The 22,736-nt window shown below is 49.8% G+C and overlaps 1 protein-coding gene across 1 annotated transcript; it reads right to left on the bottom strand.

The window, feature by feature from the left end:
* Positions 1-7,957: 7,957 nt before the first annotated feature.
* LOC143820028 (uncharacterized) lies at positions 7,958-12,024 on the bottom strand. Its single transcript, XM_077302395.1, has 3 exons — positions 11,580-12,024; positions 10,408-11,042; positions 7,958-10,147 (listed from the first exon to the last, which is right to left on the bottom strand). The coding sequence occupies exons 1-3, from the start codon at positions 12,022-12,024 to the stop codon at positions 7,958-7,960; spliced, it is 3,270 nt and encodes a 1,089-aa protein (XP_077158510.1).
* Positions 12,025-22,736: the final 10,712 nt, after the last annotated feature.

Here is a 22,736-nt window from a genome sequence, read left to right as displayed (position 1 = left end):
TATCTGAAAAAGCATAAAAAATATATCCAGCTGAAATAATACCCTCAAAAAACTACTAAGGTATTTTTGGGGTATTCCTTTGGCATGGATTATCCGAATACAAAGCATTATATACTAGAGACACTCTGCACAGGATTGAGATATTTTTTGGGGGGGGGGCACCAGATAGCTGCAGTTAAAGTGCATATAAAAGTCTCTCGGTCCCTTTAATTGCACCACAAGCCCTTTAAATACTTTCTGAGTTCACTTATGGTGCTGCAACAGGAAAAGGGAGGGCATAGAATTGGATCCCCTGATCCAATCTTCTTCAAACATAGAAGGGGGGGGGTGTCAGGAGAGGCACCAGCAGCTATGCTGCAAATTTAATGCCTCTAACCTCAAAAATGAGAGCCTCTTGTGGCGCAGAGTGGTAAGCGGCAGAAATGCTGTCTGAAGTCCATGAGGTTGGGAGTTCGATCCCAGCAGCCGGCTCAAGGTTGACTCAGCCTTCCATCCTTCCGAGGTCAGTAAAATGAGTACCCAGCTTCCTGGGGGGTAAAAACGGTAATGACTGGGGAAGGCACTGGCAAGGCCACCCTGTACTGAGTCTGCCATGAAAACGCTAGAGGGTCAGACATGACCCGGCGCTTGCACAGGGGATACCTTTAACATCAAAAACAGACCCCTGCAGAGCCCCTGATAAGCCAGATTGATTCTCTATTATACCATATGGGGACCACTGACTATAATGGTCTATAATGGACTATGATGGTCCTCATAGGCTGATGGCACCAAAAAAAATCAGCATTCCTGAATATTTACCATACCTGCATACTATACAGGTATTGGGATTTGGGAATACTGGGAAATACCAATATTCTGGGGGCTCAATATACCTAAACCTGAAAAATACTTTTTTGTTTTTGTTTTTGCACACCCCTGCTCAAATGGTTCAGTAGGCTTAGACAGAAGCAACTTGGCAGAGGAGTGTCCTAGCGAAGAACACAAAATGCCACCTTCAACTGACTTGTTTACTGAAAATGTTCTTGGCACCGGTCGCAGTCAGCCCAACAGTACTTAAAAGCAGTTGCCTTTAATTAAATGTCTGGGCACCAAAAATCTCCAATCTGGCCATTTGCAGAGCCTAATGATGGATGCCAGATCTTGACTCCGTCCTCCTCAAGCCTGATTCAAGCCTCAGCCCCTAGAAACACAGTGCCCCCTGGAGGCTTTTAACTGTAAGAACCTCTCTGACGTTTGCCAACGCAGAAGTTACTCAATGAACATAACAAACACCCAAACAAAATAGACATCATTTGAATTCATCTGTTCAGGGCAACTTTGCCACACAACAGGGGCACTTTTTGAAAAGAGTTTTCTGAGCCATTATAACTTAGAAGCCAAAAACCAACCCAGCAAACCAGGGAAGCAAATCCTCGCAACGTGAGTGACTGGAGATGCCACGAGAATGACCTTCTCCTTTGGTGGCAAAAGAAGATCTGAGGGTGGGGGTGCTGCTGCAGGGGAGCACACAGTCCTTGGGTGGGAACACATGTCTGGATCTGGCGTGCAGCGCCCCCTGGAGGCTTTTAGCTGTAAGGACCCATGTGGGACTACACAGAAGACTGATGATGACAGAAAAGAAATATGCCTAGAAAAATTGAGGAAAGGACGGGTTGTACATTTTATGTTGCCTCTCTCTTGGGATGTTGAATATAACACCCCAATCATGTTGAAATTTGTTTACTTTCAGGACTGCAGAGCCATAATGACTAGGTGAGGCCAAGTCTATCAAGGAATGATAACTTTGAAAGGGGTTGGTTTACTGGCAAAACCACACTTCTGGTACTTGGCCAGAATCAAGCCCCAATGCAGAAATTGATCCTCAAAAGCCCATATTGTGATAAATGTATTATTGTACTATAATCAGCTAACATGGCAATCCCTCTAAAGTTAAACAATGGTCCTTCACATTTGATGCCAAATATTTGTCGGATTTCATGTCAGACCATCAGCGAGAGCACTAAGAACAGTTACTGCAAAACTAAAAGTGGTATTATAAAAGAAAACAATTCTCTGAGTCACAGAATCCTATTTCAGTCTGTTTCATAGCCCTGTGAGAGCTACAGTCTGACACTATTCTGAGTTACAAGTCTCAACAGGTCCATTGACATCCCATTCGCAAGGCAGAAGAGGTGAGATGGAATTATGTGTTGGCAACAAAAGTTAAAGGTCTTTCCTTTGAAGGAAATGCACCAGGAGACCAATAAACTTTGGCACTTGCAATGGTCTGGCAGCTCTGAACAGATGAAGCCCACTTGAAGTATTTTGCAATATATCTTCAGCTGCACTCCACTGGAAGAGGCAAGCTTAGTTCAAACAATAGGCTGTGTGTTGTGTTTTTGAGACACAAAAGGGAAAAAATCCAAAGATAGCCTTCAGTTAGGACTAGTTTCAATTCATATGTCATCACGTGACGTGTGTATGTGGGTGGGGTGGGGGAGTCAGGTGGCATAATTGAGCCATTTGGAATTTTGCTGTCCATACAACATTTTAAAGTACAGGAGATTTAAAACCAAATCTGTCAATGGTTCCACACTCAACAAGGCTGTGCTTTCCCTCCTTCCTTTCGAAGCTGTAGGCTGGTCTCTAAAAAGCCTTAAGAAGCCAGAATGTTCAGGGAAACAGTCTGACTATATTTGCATGCTGTTGCTGCTGAATTAGGTGTTGGTTTTGGCTAATCACAGGGCGAATAAGGTCATTTCCTCCCCTGCCCTTGTGACATCTGGATCCCCTGGGGCCACCATCGCCCAGCTTTATAATAGTCTGACACTGCCGGGAATGGAGAAGTTGAGGAAATATGGGTCTAGTTAGGGATTGTGATTTTGTTTGCGCCCGAAGCAGCCAGCGCCACAGTGCAGGTGGGGAAGGGGAGACATGACACACCACCGCCCGCGCCTCCCCCCCCCACACACACACACCATGGCACTGGCTGCTTTGGGCACGAATGGCCACTTCAGATGCCGATGCGCCCAGCGCTAAATTTGTAATGCATGCCATCTTGTTGTTTTTAAATCAGGATAACTGGTTTTTGTATTGAGTTGTTTTTGTATTGTATGGTTTTGTATTGTATTTATCAGCAGGAGAGTATCTTGTCAACTTACGTTTTTATTTAGCTGTGAACTGCCATGAGCCGGCTTGTCCGGGAGCTGGCGGTATACAAATTTAATAATAAATAAATACATAATTTGGAAAGCAGTATTGGTGGCAGTTCTAACAGCAGCGGTTTTCTTTTTCTGCAGGCCCATCAAATTGTCACCATCACATAGGTCTTTCATACTAAAAATAATTTAAACCCACCTCAAACATTTTAAGAAAGACTTTGGTCACCGTCTAGTAGAGATTATACACAGGTATAAAATCCATAACTGTGTTGGATTTAGGGCTCCCAAGATAGGTAGGATCTGGAGATTATCAGCTGGAATGAACAGTATTACAGTATCAGCAACCTGACACCCCTCAGCTAACATGGGGCCGTATGGCGGGGGGGGGTTAGTGGGGTTAGTTAATGTTCGCCTGTTGCCTAATAATGTTAATATTGTGGATTGATTGGTTTTAATGGTTTTGACTATGGGTTTTACTGCAATATTTTTACCTTGTACACCACCGTGAGCCTAAGGGAACGGCGGTATAAAAGTTTGATAGATAGATAGATAGATAGATAGATAGATAGATAGATAGATAGACAGACAGACAGACAGACAGACAGACAGACAGACAGGCAGGCAGGCAGGCAGGCAGGCAGGCAGGCAGGCAGGCAGGCAGGCAGGCAGGCAGGCAAAATAAACACTGGCCTCCAGCCAACACTGCTCTGTTCCCTGGGAGAAAAGGTCTGCTCTGGAGGGTGGACTCCATGGTATTATACCCTACTGGGGCTCACATCTAATTCACATTAGATGGTGAATTTGATTTAAATCCACTGTTTTGGCCTTCGCTGTTATTGTTCAGTGATCCAAGTAATCTCAGAGGTCAAAAGGCTAGATGGAGAAATGATTTGTGACCCATTTGCCTGCATGATCCTGACATTTTTCCTCCAAAGAGTTCAGCAGTGTTCAGATTACCCATTGCGGTCCAAATTCCTCAGATCCTTATTTGGAGTGCTTTGTTTTGCACTCAGTGTCCTGCTTAGGCATGAAGCAGGTTGGTTCCTCTAGCAGTCCATGCCTGGTTCAAAGCTACATGTTTCTGGCTCGAGCTAAACCTCTCCCCCTCCCCTGGATTAACTTCTTCTGGATTAACTGAGGCTCCCCTGCCCATTTCTCAAATGCTGTTCTCCCCGGGTTCCAACCTCAAATCTACAGAAATAATAACAGCGGGGGAGGGACAGGTGAAACCAGCAAGGGGAAGTGTCTCTGGAGACAGACATAGTAGGAGCCATCAAGGGACTAGTAAGTAGAACCAGTGTGGGGATGAGAGCCCCTAATGGGAAGGATTTCTCTCCCCCTCCAAGTCCTTGCAGGTCTTCAGTGAGCACATCCAAGATCCTGAGCTGCATCTCTTGGTCACAGCACCCAAAGTGGCAGGGACAAGTCACCCAGGACAATAGAATGTCGTGGAAATGCTCAGCCCTGTCGCTACACATTCACAGTGTGCCCAATGTTTCTATTTCTGCCTCTGCTGTTTTGTCTCTAAACTGGAGCTGGAAGCCCTGTAAATAAATCCTGGTTAAAAACACAATTTTCCATCCGAGCTCCATTAGACTGGACAAGGCTCGTGTGTCTTCCTGCCAAACACGTCACGCAACTATCACAGCGCCATCAAATTATTTAATAGGCAGTTACAGGGATCTTGATAATGGATACAGTTAGCATATGGTTTAATAAATCACCCTCCTATGCTGCCTGAGACTGGCTCGATTTAACTATTCATTGCTCAGAGCTCAATCTTTTTATGTATTAATGGAAAATAACAGATAATGATCTGCTGGCAAAGGCTTGGATCCCAGGGAGGATTCTACAGGCAGAAGGCGGCATGATTTTGCCAGCTCACCACTCCTGCTGGAAGCCTCCAACCTACCCCCCCCCCCCAAGTGCTGTTTCTGGGAATCCTTTGTTGTCTGAGGACAGCATGGGAGAGTCAGGGTTGCCAAACTCCAGGTGGCATCTGGATAGGGATGCCAGTCCCCAGTAGGGGCCTGAGGATCCCCCAGTTTTATGTCTCCTCTCCAGGTGACAGAGATCCGTTCCCATGGAGAAAATGGCTGCTTTGAAGGGGAGACTCCATAGCATTATACTCCACTGAGGTTCCTTCCTGTCCCAAATCCCACCCACTCCCGGCTCCACCCCCAAAGCCTCCAGGTATTTCCCAGCCCATATCTGGCAATTTTACCATTGAACATCTCCTGCTATTAAAATTGATAATCAAAGTCACTCCTCTTGGAGGGGGGGAAATGGCTGCTTTGGAGGGTGGACTCTATGGCATTATACCCTGCTGAAGTCCCTCCCAAACCCCACCCTCTCAGGCTCCACCCCCAAGATGTCTATGTGTTTCTGAATCCAGAGTGGACAACCTTGAAGGCTAATATAGGAGGCGGGAAGTGAGACAGCCCTGCTGTGAAGACCAGAGTCCTTTCCATGAGAATCTCTTAAGAAACCCAACTCTTTACTTGGATGTTTCTGTGATTCAGGTCCCAGGAAGCCTAACTGTCATCAGAAGCCAAATACTGCAATGGACGGCTCTTCCCCCCGCGATCAGTGCAGGATTCGTCTCAGTGCCCTGCTACAGAAAGTTTGCCAAAGCTTTTTTCAGCACTTCTCCTTTTGGTATAACTATGACTCATTCCTAAGCGAAATGAATATATGTAGGTCAGTTTGCGCTGAAAGCCTGAGAATGCAGATGATGACTAACCTGTAGTCATCCCCTGCACCCTGCAGGATGGAAAATAAAGGGTTGGGTTGTTTCTTTTTTTTAATAAAGATTTAATCATCTCCCCCCAAATGCTGCTATCTTGATAAGTTTTCCATTAGAAATATTGGCCCACTGTGCACGCAGATCTTACTGCAGATTTTCAGAGCCGTAAACACTTAATCCTGGCTTCAGATTCTGTGCCCACCTTATGCACTGTTCTTTTTCTTTGGGTGTGTTTATAATGTAGTTGCAGTTAAAAAACCTCACACTTTTCTAAACCAGGGTAGAACATCACTTGCCATGTGTATGGACTAGGCCATGTCAGGAATCAGGCTGAGCCCAGCCTGTGGAGTCCCAAATGAAAGCGCATCAAGAATCCAACAGTCGGTTGCAAATTCCAAAGCAGAGCTTTATTAGGCAAAGTCCACAGAAAACTGAAGCAGGCCAAGATCTTCCTAAGCAAAGATCTTGATAATAACAAAGTACAAGTGAAACGGGTGGGGTAGATATAGGGTACGCCAAATAAGGGAGGGGTGCTCAGGAGATTCGGCGGGAGAGTGGGTAGAGAGACAAAAAGGGGTCCTGTTCTCAGGCTACCAGATGGCCAGGTGCCTTATCGGGGAGATGGCACATTGTTGAGATTTGGCTGTCTCCGCAAGGACACTTACAGTGAGATTGATACAGTTGTTGGGCCTCCTCGCCCGCTGGGAACAGGAAGGGAGGGAACATCTCAGAGGACAGGTTTATTGCTTTATGGCCTTGGGTGAGAAGAGGCCTGAGAAAGTAAAATATGCAAGAGTATTCGGGAACAGGATGGCATGAACCAGGGGGGTCATGACACTCGCCCCCCCTTAAGGCCCCCCCCCCTCAAGCCCCTGCAGCTACGGGGGTAGGGCCCGGTTTATCGGGGAAGCGGGAGTGGAATTTGCGGAGGAGAATCGGGGCGGCGACGTCCTCCGCGTCCACCCATTCATTGTCAGAGTCAGGGAAGCCCTTCCAAGAAACCAAGTACTGCAATTGCTTGCGGAAAAAGCGAGAATCGACAATGTCGGATAATTCGTAGTGCGTTTCTTCCCCCACCATGACGGGGGGAGGTGGACGGGACTGGGGGTGCCACTTATCAGGTGGGGGAGCCTTTTTGAGCAGGCTGACATGAAAAACCGGGTGAACCTTGCGGTAGGTTTTTGGGAGTTCCACCCGTACGGTGACCTCGTTCAGCACTTGGGTTACCTTAAAGGGGCCCACAAACTGATAGCTCAGCTTTTTGCACGGCCGCCTGTTTTTGAGGTTTTTCGTGGAGATGTATACCTCATCCCCCACCGCATACGCGGGGGGGCGCTGGCGTTTACGGTCAGCCCACTTCTTGAAATCAGCCTTGGCCTTTTTCAGGGATTCCGTTACCTCCCCCCAGGCCTCCCGCACCCGGGTTGCCCATTCGTCCACCCCAGGCGGGGAGGCTGTGGGATCGCCCGGCGGTTTCACGAGAGTGGGAAAGGGGGGCGAGGCGTAGCCGTGAACCACTTCGAAAGGGGCCTTCCCCGTGCTCGAGTGCGGGGCGTTGTTGTAAGCATACTCAGCGAGGGGCAGGAGGGAAACCCAGTCGTCCTGATGGTAGTTCAGGAAGCAACGGAGGTACTGTTCGAGCACTTGGTTAACCCTCTCGGTTTGACCATTTGTGGCGGGGTGATACGCGGAGCTTAGCCCCCTAGACACTCCCGCCAGGTCCATGAGGGCCCCCCAGAACTTGGCGACGAACTGTGCCCCCCGGTCGCTAATCACCTTGCGGGGGAAACCATGTAGGCGCACCACGTGGGTGACGAACAACTCAGCCAGGCGCTGCGCAGTGGGCAGCCCTGGGCAGGGGACGAAGTGGGCCTGCTTCGAAAATTGGTCCACCACCACCCAAATCACCGTTTTCCCCTGGCTGGGGGGCAAGTCGGTGATGAAGTCCATGGAGATGATCTCCCAGGGGCGGTCGGGGATCTCCAGGGGTTTAAGGAGGCCCTGGGGTTTACCCACCCCCCGCTTGTGCGCGAGGCACACTGGGCAGCCCGCGACGTATTTTCCCACGTCACGGCGGGCTCCCGGCCACCAGAATTGGCGGCGAAGCAGCCCCCAAGTTTTCAGGAATCCAAAATGGCCCGCAGCCTTGCTGTCGTGGCACAATTCCAGGATTGTCTTGCGCATCGAGGCGGGGACGTACAGGCGATCCCCTTTGTACCAGACCCCCTCGTGGGCACGAAGCTGCGAACAGAGGTTGGCGAGTTGCGGGTCCGGGCCCAGGGCTGAGCGGAATTCCGACAGGGGAATCGAGAGCGGCCCCGTGGGGGGTCCTGACGGGTCTGGGGGGGGGGCCCTGGGCCGGGCGCCCCGCCTTGGTCTGGCTGCGGGTTTGAGCCAAGAGCCCCAGCTGCTTGGGGGTAAAGACCGTGTCCACCCGGGAGGGGCGGTGTTCCCCCGGAAACATGCGGGAGAGGGCGTCCGCCATGAAATTCTTTCGCCCCGGGATGTGGACGAGGGTGAAGTCGAATCGGGAGAAAAAGTCCGCCCACCGAATTTGCTTCGCGCTGAGCGTGCGGGGTTTCCGCAGGGCCTCGAGGTTTTTGTGGTCGGTCCAGACTTCGAAGGGGACGGGGGAACCCTCTAGGAAGTGCCGCCAAGTGGACAGGGCGGTTTTGACCGCCGCCGCCTCTTTTTCCCAAATGGGCCAGTTCCGCTCGGTGGGGGAGAACTTGCGGGAGAGGTAGGCACAGGGCCGGAGCTTGCCCCCCTCCCCCCTTTGGAGGAGAACCCCCCCGACCGCCTCGTTGGAGGCGTCGACTTGCACCACGAAGGGCTTATCGATCTCAGGGTGGGCCAGGATGGGCTCGGAGGTGAATAGGTGCTTGAGGCGTTCGAAGGCTTGCGTGCAGTCCTGGGTCCACGGTAGTGGCGCCCCCGGACGGCCGTCCCTGGCCCCTTTCCCCTTGGTCTTTAGGAGATCGGTGAGGGGTAGGGTCACCTTGGAGAACCCTGGGAGGAAGTCACGATAGAAGTTGGCAAACCCGAGGAAGGATTGAAGCTGCCTACGGGTCCGGGGAATTTCCCAATCGAGGACCGCTTGGACCTTCGCGGGGTCCATCCCAATTCCCTCCCCCGAAACCCGGTAGCCCAAGAAGTCGACCTGGGGTTTGTGAAACTCACATTTCGGGAGCTTGGCGTACAGCTTGTGATTCGCCAGGCGGCGTAAGACTTCTCGGACGAGAGCTGTGTGTTCCTCCTCCCCCCGGGAATAAATCAACACATCATCCAGGTAGACCACCACCCCCCGGTACAGCAAATCATGCAAAGCTTCGTTGATAACGTTCATGAACACGCCCGGAGAGCCGCTCAACCCGAACGGCATGACGAGGTACTCGAACTGTCCCAATGGGGTGTTGAAAGCCGTTTTCCACTCGTCCCCCTCGGCGATGCGGACCCGGAAATAAGCGTCTCGCAAGTCCAGTTTGGTGAAGATGCGCCCCTCCCCCAAGCGGCTGAGCAGGTCCTTGATGAGGGGAAGGGGGTAGGCGTTGACCCTGGAGACCGCGTTGATTGCTCGGTAGTCGGTGCAAAGCCTGAGGGTGCCGTCCTTCTTTTTGGCGAACAGGACTGGCGCTGCCATGGACAAGGTGGCCGGGCGGATGAAGCCCCGGGCCAGGTTCTTGTCGACGAAGGCGCGAAGCTCCCGAAGTTCCGCCGGGCTCATGTTGTAGAGTTTGGCCTTCGGGAGCTTGGCCCCCGGCACCAGTTCGATGGCGCAATCTGTTGGGCGGTGGGGGGGCAGCTGGTTGCATTCCTCCTCCGAGAAAGCCTCAGCGAGGTCGCGGTAGCAGGCCGGGATGGCGTCATCGGGGTTCGAATAGAGGCCCATCGCCCGCAGCCAGGGGTTGAGCATGGCTGGGCTCTCGGACCACGGGACCACGGTCCCCGCGACGGCCACGGGCGGCGCGTCGGGTTGGTCCCGATACCAGAAGTGCAGCTTGCAGTTTGGGTGGGAGAAAACGAGGCGCTTCTCGTCCCAATCGATCTCGGGGCGGTGAAGGTCCATCCAGTCCATGCCGAGTAGGATGGAGAAGCCGGCAACGGGGGCGATCGTGAGAGAGATTCGTTCCCAGTGGGACCCCAGATTCAGGGCCAGGGCGCTGGTGGCGTGACGAATGGCGTCCCCCCCAACCGGAGCGCCGTCCACTTGGCGCATTATTATCGGCTTGGCCAGGTCCTCCTGGCGGGCGGCGAGGGCCTGTGCGATTCCGGGGGTCACCAGAGACGTAGAACAGCCGGAGTCCACGCAGACCTGGACCTCCACCCGGGTATCGGCCTCCTCGTTGATTAGTACCGCCGGGAGGAGGATGGGGGGTAGGATTCGTCTTGGGGGCGCCGGAGTGCCGACAGGGAGGGTCCGCCGAGGGGCGCCCGGCATGACGGACCGTCCTCGTTTCCCGAGCTGTCCGACTGGGAGGACTCGGGGCTGGTTTGGGAGGAAATCTCCGCCTCCGTCACGGGGGAGACAGGAGCGAGGAGCGCCCGGGTCCCTCCGGGCTTTCCCGCCGATTTGTCGGACGAACGTTGGCGGTCGGCCGGGCGCTTGTCCGAGGGGCGCTGGCCTTTATCCTGCTGGGAGGGGGTTTTGGATTTCGCCAGGCGCGTTGGGCACACCGAAGCGAAGTGTCCCTTCCCCCCACACTCGTGGCAGAGTCCCGACTGTTTGCGCCTCTCCCTGTCTGGCGCACTGGCCGGGGAAGGCTGCGAGGCCAACAGTTTCGGGGCACTTGGGGTCTTGTCGGATCGTGACGAACGGAGCAGGCGGGCCGCCTCCTGGCGACGCTGGTAGGCACGGTAATTCGCGAGGTTTGTTTCGATCACTCCCGCGGCGTCGATCCACTGCTGGAGGTCCCCGTCCTCAGGTGGCCCCCGGTTGAAAATCCCGTCGGCCACGGGGCGGTCCAGGCCATCCAGGAAGGCGTTGATGACCTGGGTTTCGTTTAAGGTAGTGATTCGGTCCGAAATGGCCCGAAAGTCAATTACGTAGTCCATCAGGGGCCTCCCCCGTTGTTTCAGCTTGGTTAGTGCCTCCGTCGCCTTCCGTTCACGGAAAGGGTCGCGGAAAGCCGTACGGAGGGCGGCCCTGAAGGATTCTAAGGAGGTGGCTGCCGCCGTCCCCCTCTCGTACTGGGTGACCCACCAGTCCATTGCCTTGCCCTCTAGGTTGCAGCCCAGCGTGCGCACTAAATCGGCCTCGTCCGTAAACGTATCTCCCCATTCCGCCAAGAAGCCATCCACCATAATCAAAAAATAGGTGAGTCTCTCCGAAGTACCATCGAACTTCACCTTGAATTTCCGGCCCCCCAGATTGTCGTGGCGGCCGCCGCGGGCGGCCCCGTTGTTCGGCTGATTGGGTGGCTGCAGGGGGACCGGCGAGGGCGGCGGGGCGAGCGGCGGTTGAGGTTGGGGCTGGGGAGGTGGGGCGGCTGCGGCAAGCGGAGCATAGGTCCCCCTCCTCGGGGCTGTCGGATGAGTCCAATCCTCGGCCAGGCGGCGATCGCGGGGCGGTGGGGCCGGGTTCGGGGGAGTGGGGGTTCTCGTCGGGGGTTCCCCCCAGGGGCCCGACAGAAACGTGACGGGATCCTGGCCCCCCGGCCGGGAACGTGATGGTGAGGCATCCCTCCTCCGACGACGAGGTTCGTGGTGAGGGGGGATCTCTGCGAAGGCTGCGCCCCGATCGGGTCCCGGCTCGAGCTCGGGTCCGGTGTCGACATCTTCCTCCTCCAGCCAGGTCATGGCTCCGGCTGGACGGGAGTAGGTCAGGTGTTTGGGGGGGGCGAACGTCGAGATCAGACCCGTGGTCGCGGTCCCCCCTAGGGTGTCTAGAGTCCCGTACCCCAGAGACGGGGTGCTGTGGTGTTTGGGCTTGACAGCGGGGCCCACAGGGGGGCGCATAGCAGCTCGGGTGGCCTGGGCAGCTGGATTGCCTGGTAGTGATGCGGGAAGGGAGAGTCGGCCTCTCTTCTCCCTCTCGGAGTCGGGGGGGGCGCTCCAATGCTCCCGACGGGATTCGGCTTGGCGCAGGGCCCGGCGAAGGGCTTCGTTTTCTCGTCGTTGGTCCCCTACGCGTAGCATCAGGCTCTCGAGTTCTTCGATCGGGACAAGTTGCTGGGGTCCTTCTCTGGTGAAGTCGACCCCCACCTGGCGCCCCATTTCGACCAGACGGTCCGCATCTCCTGGGTCGCTGGGAGGGTCCTCGTCCTCTTCCTCGAGGGAGGGTGGGGGCGATTTCCCCGCCGCACTCGCAGACTCCTTCGTGGGGCTCTGGCATGGCGGGGATCGGTGGTCCTCGGTGTCGGGGGGGGGCGTCTCCGGCTCCGGCGTCTGGAGGGGTGGTCAACGGTACCGTGGTGGCGCCGTCCTCCGCCCGCTCTTCGATGGGAACGTGGATGATCAGGCGTTGCCGGCCCCCGTCCGGGGACTGTTCCACGATGTCTAACCCTGAGTCCTCCGGGGCTGCCGCGGCCATGGGAAGCGAGGCGCGCCAACGGATGGATTAACAGGGAGAAGCGGTTATTATCAATTTGTCAGGAATCAGGCTGAGCCCAGCCTGTGGAGTCCCAAATGAAAGCGCATCAAGAATCCAACAGTCGGTTGCAAATTCCAAAGCAGAGCTTTATTAGGCAAAGTCCACAGAAAACTGAAGCAGGCCAAGATCTTCCTAAGCAAAGATCTTGATAATAACAAAGTACAAGTGAAACGGGTGGGGTAGATATAGGGTACGCCAAATAAGGGAGGGGTGCTCAGGAGATTCGGCGGGAGAATGGGTAGAGAGACAAAAAGGGGTCCTGTTCTCAGGCTACCAGATGGCCAGGTGCCTTATCGGGGAGATGGCACATTGTTGAGATTTGGCTGTCTCCGCAAGGACACTTACAGTGAGATTGATACAGTTGTTGGGCCTCCTCGCCCGCTGGGAACAGGAAGGGAGGGAACATCTCAGAGGACAGGTTTATTGCTTTATGGCCTTGGGTGAGAAGAGGCCTGAGAAAGTAAAATATGCAAGAGTATTCGGGAACAGGATGGCATGAACCAGGGGGGTCATGACAGGCCAGCCCTTTTCAGCCTTTTGACCGTGGAGAAGAAGAGTTGGCTCTTGCATGCCACTTTTCTCTATCCGAAGGAGTCCCAAAGCCTTCCCTTTCCTCTCCCCACAAGCATGTTTCAGGTGTTTCTCAACAGCAAACAAAAGTTGAGAAAGGCTGGACTAGAGAGAGAAGAATGCTCCCCAGATCACAGCAACATCATATTGCCTCTTCCTCTTCCAGAGTCCAAATGGCCCTTTCTTTATGAGCAGCCATACCAGTCCTCTCCTTCTGCCTGAGGGTGGGGTTCTCTCCTCTAAGTCCTAATGGCCGTGTGGACAGAGCAATTCCCTAAGGCCTATTCAGGAGATCTCGACAATCAGTGAAAAGCATGCTATTCCTTATGTCAAGAACTTATACCACACTGCCTTCTCTCCCAGCTCAAGTTAAGCACACTGAATTCATCATGGGGCCAATCCCGGAGGGATGCGGGGAGCTCTGTGAATGGAGCTGCTTCTTTTAAGAGCAGTTGCAGTGCATCTGATTCAGGCAGGAACCGGGGGGGGGGGAGGTACCCATCCTCTACACACCATCTTCCCCATCTGAAACGGCATTCTACAGTTGCCGTTTGCCCCACTGGGATTCTACATTGGGGCCAATATACAGGAAGCCTAGCACAGAAGTACCTACTATTAAGGTAGTTGGGCCCCATAAAAGCCATGGCATTGCCATCCTAAGCAGAGTTCCACCCTTGCAAGCCTTTGATGTCAGTAATCCTAGAACAGTGGTTCTTAACTTTCCTAATTGTTGGAAAACAGCTCTCTGTGTGATGTCTCCTGACTTGTGAGGTGTAAACAGGACTCTCTTGCCATAGTGAGATAGATAGGACACTGACCACTCTCACCTGTCAGTCAGTCAGTAACCTTTTATTGGCATAAAATATGTGTAAGACATATAAAAATAGGGTTTAAAATTTCAACAAAATAATAAAATAGGCCATGGGGTTACATAACCAAACAGATCTTAAAATGATTAAATAAACTATAAAAAAATACAAGGTAGGCAGCATATTATAAAAGCATCTTAGTTAAAACTCTGGCAACTAAAATGGTTACCTCTGGGTCTTTGTCAGAGAGCAGAAATTGCAAGGTCATAGATTTACTTACAGAAGGCTTGTTTCCCAGCAAAGCAACAAAGCTGTCATCCCGACACTGCTCATATAAGGGGCAATCTAACAAAATGTGTGAGACAGAGTCTGGGCAGCCAGAACCACACGGACAGAGTCTCGCATGGTATGGGGATACGGTGGAATCTTCCCTCTAAGACCTTTGAGGGGAAAGCATTCATTCGTGCCACGAGAAAAGCTCTTCTCAGGGGTGGGACATCAAGAAGATGCAAATATGTAGGCATAATATTTCTCTGCATAGTGATGCCAAAGAATGCTCGTGAGCAGACTCGAGGCTGGGTAGGTATGAGTTCCTGCTGCTCATGGTCTAATATTCTCTGTTTAATAATCCGGAAGATACATTTTTCTTCCAGAGGTAGTAGGGAGTTCAGATCGATGCCAATGGAGACTAATTTTTGTTCAATAGCCTGGAACCATCGAAATTTAAGAGGGTCACTTTCCAGACAAGTTAAAAAGGCTGCCAGTTTCTATTCTAAAAAATAGTCTGACCCAAAATTTAAAAGTAGCTATCCAGGCCCTTGTCTCTACCCTAATTTGGCCAAATTCTGCTCAAATGGCATAGTAGGAGACACAATTGGGAACCCCTGCAATTTGCCTATAGAAAGCAGATTGAATACCCTCAATAGATTTATTAAAGGCAGGAACCCATGAGGGGCATCCAAACAGGAGCTGGGGTTGTAGGGAGGCAGGAGACAAGGATAAAAGGCCCACCATTTAAGGATATGTGGGCAAATTGTGCTTGTCTTTCAGAATTTCTCATGCAGTACATCTGTCAGGGTGTGTGCCAACCATTCTGAATGCACAAGAGCATCCCGGCTCACTTAAAGGCCATAAATGAATAATCATGTAGCAATTACAAGCTCGGCTCCCGAAGAGATGTATTATTCATGCAGCAAAGACCACCTGCGCATGCCTGGCCTTAAATTGGAAAACCCAAATGGGAATTAGGGCACTTAAGGAGTCTTCAGACCTGGAGTTATTTTTAAATATAATCCTGGCCTCAGGGGGGTGGCAGGTTTTATTTGCTGGTCCGTGTCCTAGCTAGAGCACCGCACACTGCCAAGCGGTTCCTTGCTGGCTCCAGGTGCCGTGGAAAGCAGCCCCAGCTCTGTCTGCAAGACCAACATTGCAGCAAACGAGTGATGAGGGGCTGGGCTCTGCCTGTGAATGATGCTGTGCCTGCCTAATAGCAGGGTGAGATGTTGAAAGGCAGAAAGCACACGGCTCTCTGGAGTCTGGCACAATAGGAAACAAAATACCATCTAGATATATATACATGTCAACAGCGCGGTTAGGAGATGTGGCTAGCTTGTGCAACACAGAGAGAATGGGAGGGAAGGGGAAAACTGGTCTCTAAATCATATTCTGATTTTATTCACTGGCTTTATGATTGCAATTATAGGGGTATTTGTTTATCGTGTAGCATTGTCAGGAGATCCGAGGATCATCTGACAGCCAGGCAAGGGATGTTCGGAGGTAGTTTTGCCACTGCCTGCCTCCAAGTCATGACCCCTTGTGCTGACCTCGACTAGTCTTTGGATGGGGGCGTTCCAAGGATTTGTATGTCCTCCAAGGAACACTAAGGGTCATGAGGTGGAGGCGGGCCATGGCAAAACCACCCCCAATGCTGCTACATTGCCCCTCCCTTGCATGAAAATTAAAATGAGAGTACTGACCTTGCTGGACCTCAGTTGCGACCACATGCGAGAAGTCCTGCCCAGCAAGGATTTGAGTGGCCAGGGCCCCTCCTCTTACCACCCCCTCCAGGCCCACCATTGGCCACTTTTTTGGGGGGAGGGACAAGTTGACATGACCATATGACCATATATATATAATTAATTAACTCCCACCCAATTGGTGAAATCCTTTCAGGGCCATTGTGACCCCCCTGGATTTCACGAAACTCTGGTAGAGAAAGCCTGTAGCAGAGGACAATCATCCCTCAAGTGATGAGACCCACGTTTGGCAGAGGAACCTTACACATTTATGGTTTTATATCAAGTACTAGAACATTAAAAGAAATTACAACTATCCAAGCGCTCCAGCAAATTGTGATTGCTTTTCAGCACAGACAAACAGGATCTGTCTGGAGGCACAAAGAATTCACACATCGCTTTATTCAGAATGCTGCTGAAGGGCTCGAGATCAGCAATGAAAAATGATACACCAGCAGATCAAGAAAGAGAGATGTTTTTGTTACCCTGTTTTTCACTTCCAGAAGGAGTCTCAAAGCGGCTTACAATAAAGGTAGGTGGGGCCGAGAGAGCCCTGAGAGAACTGTGACTGGCCTGGCGCCATCCAGCTGTCTGCATGTGGAGGAGTGGGGAATCAAACTCGGTTCTCCGGATTAAGCACTGCACCACACTGGATCTCAAAGGGAACAGATGAAAGATATTAACATGACTCAAAGACCCAAAACCAAAAGAGTATTCAGATGTTTATATTTAAAACTTCATATTTTCCACATACAAAAAAATTGTTTATTTTTAACTTTAAAAATCCATTTTAAAACGCCCTGTATTTAAAAGGATTAAGTGCTGGTATAAATTGAATAAATGTTGTCAGCATTTGAAGTGCCAGTGGGCTTCTGTTTTATTTTAAAATAGATGACTTTTAAAAACATGGGGTGGTAGGAAGGCCTAAACAGTTTATTATAGTACAAGGCTCTGTGGACTAGAATCCACCTCATGAGACGCAAAAAGCGTGGGGGATCCCAGTCTGAGGGACAGTTATGCACAGGATTCTCCAGGATAAATGGGAGCCACTGGCCAATTGATCCTTAAAGCGATTAAGGAGTTAGCTGCTGACGAAGGTATCTGCTTTTGGAAAACAAGAACAAGGTCTGGGACCTCATTCTGGCAAATCTCTGATGTTGGTTTCTATGAAAAGAAGAATTTATTGACATTAAGGAAGAATATTGGAAAGTGATAATAAAGGAACTTTATTAAAGAGCCATACAGTTGATTCTTGTTCTTCATTGTCTATTTTGTGGATTCAACGGTTTTCACCATGGAAAAAGGGACGCTGTCTGAGCAACGCATGCTGCCACCACCTGGTCTAAACACAGGGCAGCAAGCTGGGAGAAGCAGGACTATTTCTGTACTGGAGGTTTCATGCCAGACTGCAGGCTGGAGTTTGAGTCAGGATAGGTTGCCCCACCTCTTCCTGCTCCCGCATGAGGGGGGGGGAGCATTTGGCTCAGTGCACCTTGTCCACCCTGGATTTATGTTCCCACATGGGAGCCGGGGCAGCAAAGTTCCCAGTGCGGAAACAGTCCAGGGACTCCTAGCCACCCTCTTCACTCCTGAGGCCTCACCACATGAGTGCTGTGGGGACAATTTACTGCAAGGCTACACCCCTCCAGAGGAGTGGCTGCTTACTCAACTCCCCCATGGTGCTCACGTCCTGGGGCTGTGGGAGACACAGAATAGGGGTGGGCAAGGCAGAACAGGGCTTGCAAGACAAAAGCGGGCCAGTTCCGTCACACAAGCATAACTTTCTCACCGGCACAGAACAGCAGTTTGAATATCAGCCTAGACCAGGGGTGGCCAAACTGTAGCAACCCAGATGTCTATGGACTACAGTTACTGGCAGGGGCTCATGGTAATTGTAGTCCATGGACATCTAAAGAGCCACCATTTAGCCATCTGTGGCCTAGGATCTGGTAGATCCAGGTTTGAATCCTCACTCTACACTGGGCAACTCTGGGCCAGTTACTGTCTTAGTCTAACTTACCTAACAGGATTGTTATCATGCAGGTAAGCTGGAAGAGGAGAGAATGGTGTTGTAGGCTGCTTCTGGTCCCCCTTCTCCCCAGAAGAAAAGCAGCATACAAATATTTAAATAAAGCAAACAGATATACGCTAGAACAGGATTTTTACAAGGGGTGGTGGTGGTTGGGAACAGAAGGACTATCAAGGGAATCTAGCTGATGAATTGTTGCTTTTGTCAAGAATAATAATCAATTTCTGCACTAGTTTCACATTAATCCTTATAGTATCTCATTCACATTAGATGGTGAATTTGATTTAAATCCACTGTTTTGGCCTTGGCCGTTATTGTTCAGTGATCCAAGTAATCTCAGAGGTCAAAAGGCTAGATGGAGAAATGATTTGTGACCCATTTGCCTGCATGATCCTGACGTTTTTCCTCCGAAGAGTTCAGCAGTGTTCAGATTACCCATTGCAGTCCAAATTCCTCAGATCCTGATTTGGAGTGCTTTGTTTTTCACTCAGTGTCCTACTTAGGCATGAAGCAGGTAGGTTCCTCTAGCAGTCCATGCCTGGTTCAAAGCTACATGTTTCTGGCTCAAGCTAAACCTCTCCCCCTCCCCTGGATTAACTTCATCCCCTCAGACAATTTTCATTCAAGGTGGGTGAGAGCATCAGAGGACAAACTGTGACTGCTTGGCTTCCCGCAATACAGTCTTTCTGCATCTTGACTACCCAGGAGCCAGAACACTCATCCAACAGAGACTATGGGTCACTGCCCTCCGAGTCAACAGATCATAGGCCCACTCTGCTGTGGCAGTGCAGAAGTGTAACAAAAATTTTGCTCCATCAAGTTACTTTTATATGTTAGAACTCCTCAGAGCCTTCTCTCCGGTCTGGTTTAATGCCCTCCTCTCTGTCCTTTTTGAAGGGAAATATGCACGTGTCCCATATGTACAATGTCTCTGCCCATGTCAGTCTGGAATGGTAGAAACTATCAAACCTGTCCTCTTACACTGTTGATTTTACCAGGACATTCAGAATACGTACACTACACCAATTCTATTTTATTTATTTATTATTTATTATATTTATATACCACCCTCCCTGGAGGCTCTGTCCAGATATCCAGGTAGATCAAATAATTTTAATACTTTTCTTGTTGCCAACTGTTTCAATGAATCTAGAGGAAAGAGTTGGTTTTTATAACCTGCTTTTCACTATCTGAAGGAATGTCCAAGTGGCTTACAATCTCCTTCGCTTCCTCTTCCCACAACAGGCACCTTGTGAGGAAAATGAGGCTGAGAGAGCCCTCAGTTAAAGTTCTCTGTGAGAAGAGCTCTAACAGGACTGTGACTGGCCCAGGGTTACCCAGCTGGCTGCATGTGGAGGAGGAGTAGGGAATCAAACTCGGCTCACCAGATTAGAAGCTGCCACTCTTAACCACTACACCAAACTGGTTCTCCACCTTAAGGTCACAAGATCTTGGGCTTTGGCATGTTTAACAAGGCAGAAGAACGTGGTCTAGTGTTTTAAAATTTTATTATTACTATTAATTGTATATTTTCTGTACAGAATATCTATTTTATGTATTATGTACTGTTGATAGTCTTGACTGCTGATCACAGATGATGATGATGATGATGATGATAAACTACCCATAAGCCTATAGCTCAGTCATATGCATTGCAAATACTGACATGAATTTGTGACAGCTAGATTCAAATCCAGTAGCACTTTAGATTTGGGGGGAGTTTTGACTCTTGAAAACTTATAATTTTAACATTTTGGTGGTCTCTAAAAGGCTACTGGACCTGAATCTGCCTGTTCTATTGTGGACCGACACAACTGCCCCCTGAAACTATCTTTTAAGGAATTTAAGAAGCTCTCCTATGCTTAAAAAAAAGTATATGCAAGTTGAACATGAAAAACACTAGGGGGCAGCACTTGCACATCACTATTAAATCAGGGCACCACAGAAAGCAGTAGTTAATTTCAGATTAAGAAACCACATTTTCCACCTGTCTAAAGCACTCATACTCATACTAGTACTGCAGCAATGTCAGTAGCTTTGCATTTTACTAATCGGCTTCAATAAATCTGCAGGTGTATTTGTCAGCTGTCTGATTTATATGTTCGCTGAATCTGCTTGGGACTGCCTGAAGGTTTGGTAGGGATGCAGCCTGGAAGCCCTTCTGCTTCTCTCTTTTTAAAAAAAATAAACATGATTGCAGCTGCAAAACCTCCTGCAACTATAGTGGTATGCCATCCTTCCGTGCAGGAAACTTAAAGCTTTTTTATGTAGCCACTGCAGCTTGGAATTTTAGCAGGCGGTTCTTCTGTAGGGAGTATAGAATCTGCCCTTCACCCTGTTTTGGGATGTGTGGAGATGTACCATACTTCCTAAGCTTCTCTTTAAAATAGGCTTTTAGAAATTATTTCATTTATTTTTGCATTTATACCCTGCCCTTTCCTAGCGGTTCAGGGCAGCTTACAAAGTTTAAAATATAAAACAGTAATAAATAGCTTTTAAAACTCTAAAATTCATAATTAAATTTAAGAAGTGTTGGTTTTTATACCCTGTTTTTAACTACCAGAAGGAGTCTTGAAGCCACTTACAATCATATTGCCTTCCTGTCCCCAGAACAGACTTCCTGTGAGGTATGTGTGGCTGAGAGAGCTCTGTGACTAGCCTAAGGTCACTCAGCCTCATGTGTCTCCAAGGGGCTTACAGTCACCTTCCCTTCCTCTCCCCACAACAGAAACCCTCTGAGGTAGGTGGGGCTGAGAGAGCTCTGAGAGAAACTCCTCTGTGAGAACAGTGCTATCAGGACTGTGACTAACCCAAGTTTGCCCAAGCTGGCTGCATGTGGAGGAGCAGGAAATTGAACCTGGCTTGCCAAATTTGAAGCTGCCATTCTTAACCACTACACCAAGCTGGCTCTCCAAAATCAAACGTGTCTATTCCACCTCACGGCTGCCTCTTCTTTATGGGAGTAGACAGTCACAGAACTGAAGGGAGGCACATAAGTCCTTAGAGAACTTATTTCAAAACTGGAGATCAGCATCTCTATGTTATTTCTAGGCCTCAGTTGTAGGGCTTGGTGGAATAGGTCTGTTTTATAGGCCTTACAGAACTGATAAAGGCCCCACAGGGCCCTGATCTCGTCACGTAGAGAACAAAACGTGATTTCAGACACAAATGCTCTAGTATCTGATGCAAAGAATAAGGCTGCAGATCCCTGTGCACACTGACTGTTACTGGAGTGGGATCAGTCCTTGGGACTTGCTCTTAAACATGGATTCATCGTGTGGCACCTGTGCATAGCAATCATGGTGGGAAGATCTCCTTCAGGGACTGCTACAGCAGCGATCCCAGTGTCAGTAGCCTCTGGCATGTTCTTGCAGGAATCAAGAATGTTCTGGTTCAACTGTAAACAAACAAACAAACCGTATCAGCATCCCGAGGGTTTCCTGCTTTTCCAAGAAGGGAAATGTCTTAGCAGACAATGCTGCCACTATTCTCGATTGGACACAGGCCTTGGCTTAGCTCTGCAAGAGTCCCTTCAGGCCCAGGGCGTGACTGCCATGGAAATCCCCATCCTTGACATGTTCTCTGGACCAGTTCCTCAAACCTTTACAGTTCCCCTGCCCTTTTATTTTCCAGCAGACCTAAGGGACCAATTTCAGCTAAGGAAATGGCCTTTGTCTATATCTGAAGGCCCTTCCCTGACTGCATTTTGAGGCCAATGACATGTCAAGGGAAGGTATCCAGATGGTGAGGTGTCACTTGACTTGGCCATGTAAAGGAGTTTTTTTTTTAATAATATATATATATATTTAAATCCCAACACTGGTTGAGAATCCCTGCTCTGGTGATGTTCTCTTTCACTGCCAAATGAAGGCCCAAAAGGCTCTCTTCCCCACCCCCCGCCGCAAAAATCTGTCTCTTTCAGACCCACAAACAGCAAAGGTAGATGAAGAAAACAGGCTCAGTTGGGCTTATAGAAACTGGCACTGTGGTTGAGAAAGGTATATCATTGTACCACTTGTACTGCAGGGACACACAATTATATAAGAAGAAAATCTGAACAACAGGCCAAACAGACATCGTGCCTAATTTCCTTGCTCTTTAATCTTTTGACCTAATTTATAAAGTAGTTCTATTCTTGATAACTTATCAAACTTGTTGAATAGACCAAAAGTGAAACTGAATTGATACAGCTAATTTGGAACACGGCCCTAGTCTGGGGATGTAAAAATCTACGCAATGGGGGAATATAAAGATATGGGCAATTTTCTGGCAAATCTAGGGATACCCTCTACATTTTTAGAAAAATAGCCAAACATAACAAAAACCACTGGAGGGTTTTTAACACAGCTCCCTGCCCCGCAATAATGGAGTATACCAACAGAGATCTCACTATATTTTGGGAGATTACAGGTGGCACTGTGCAGTATCCCAACAGGTGAGGCAATGGTGCTCATGCCTAGGCAACTCCAGCATGAGTACAAGTTGGACAAAACCAGCAACAGAAAGGAAATGGAGAATGGAAAACAGGTGGTGGGAAAGAAAGGATTGGAAATAGAGTCCAGTTTGATTTGAAACAAAACTTCCTTGCTTCCTTATTTTCTCACTTCAAGCACAGTGTATAATGCAAGCCAGATGACTGAGCTCAAGTAAAACCAGGCTGAGACTAAACTTTTAAAGATTTAATTGATGCACCAGCTGGGATGGAAGCCTCTCCATATAGAGAACTAGGAACTGCAGTATCACCGCAGCTTTTACACAAAAACAAGTGTTGTGGAAACCTCAAAATACCAGGGATTTTGAGTTTTCACTGTCCTTTTCTATACTTAATGTATCTC

This window comes from Paroedura picta, chromosome 10 (genome assembly GCF_049243985.1).
Source record: "Paroedura picta isolate Pp20150507F chromosome 10, Ppicta_v3.0, whole genome shotgun sequence".
NCBI lineage: Eukaryota > Metazoa > Chordata > Lepidosauria > Squamata > Gekkonidae > Paroedura > Paroedura picta.
This window is presented reverse-complemented; position numbering and strand designations above follow the sequence as displayed.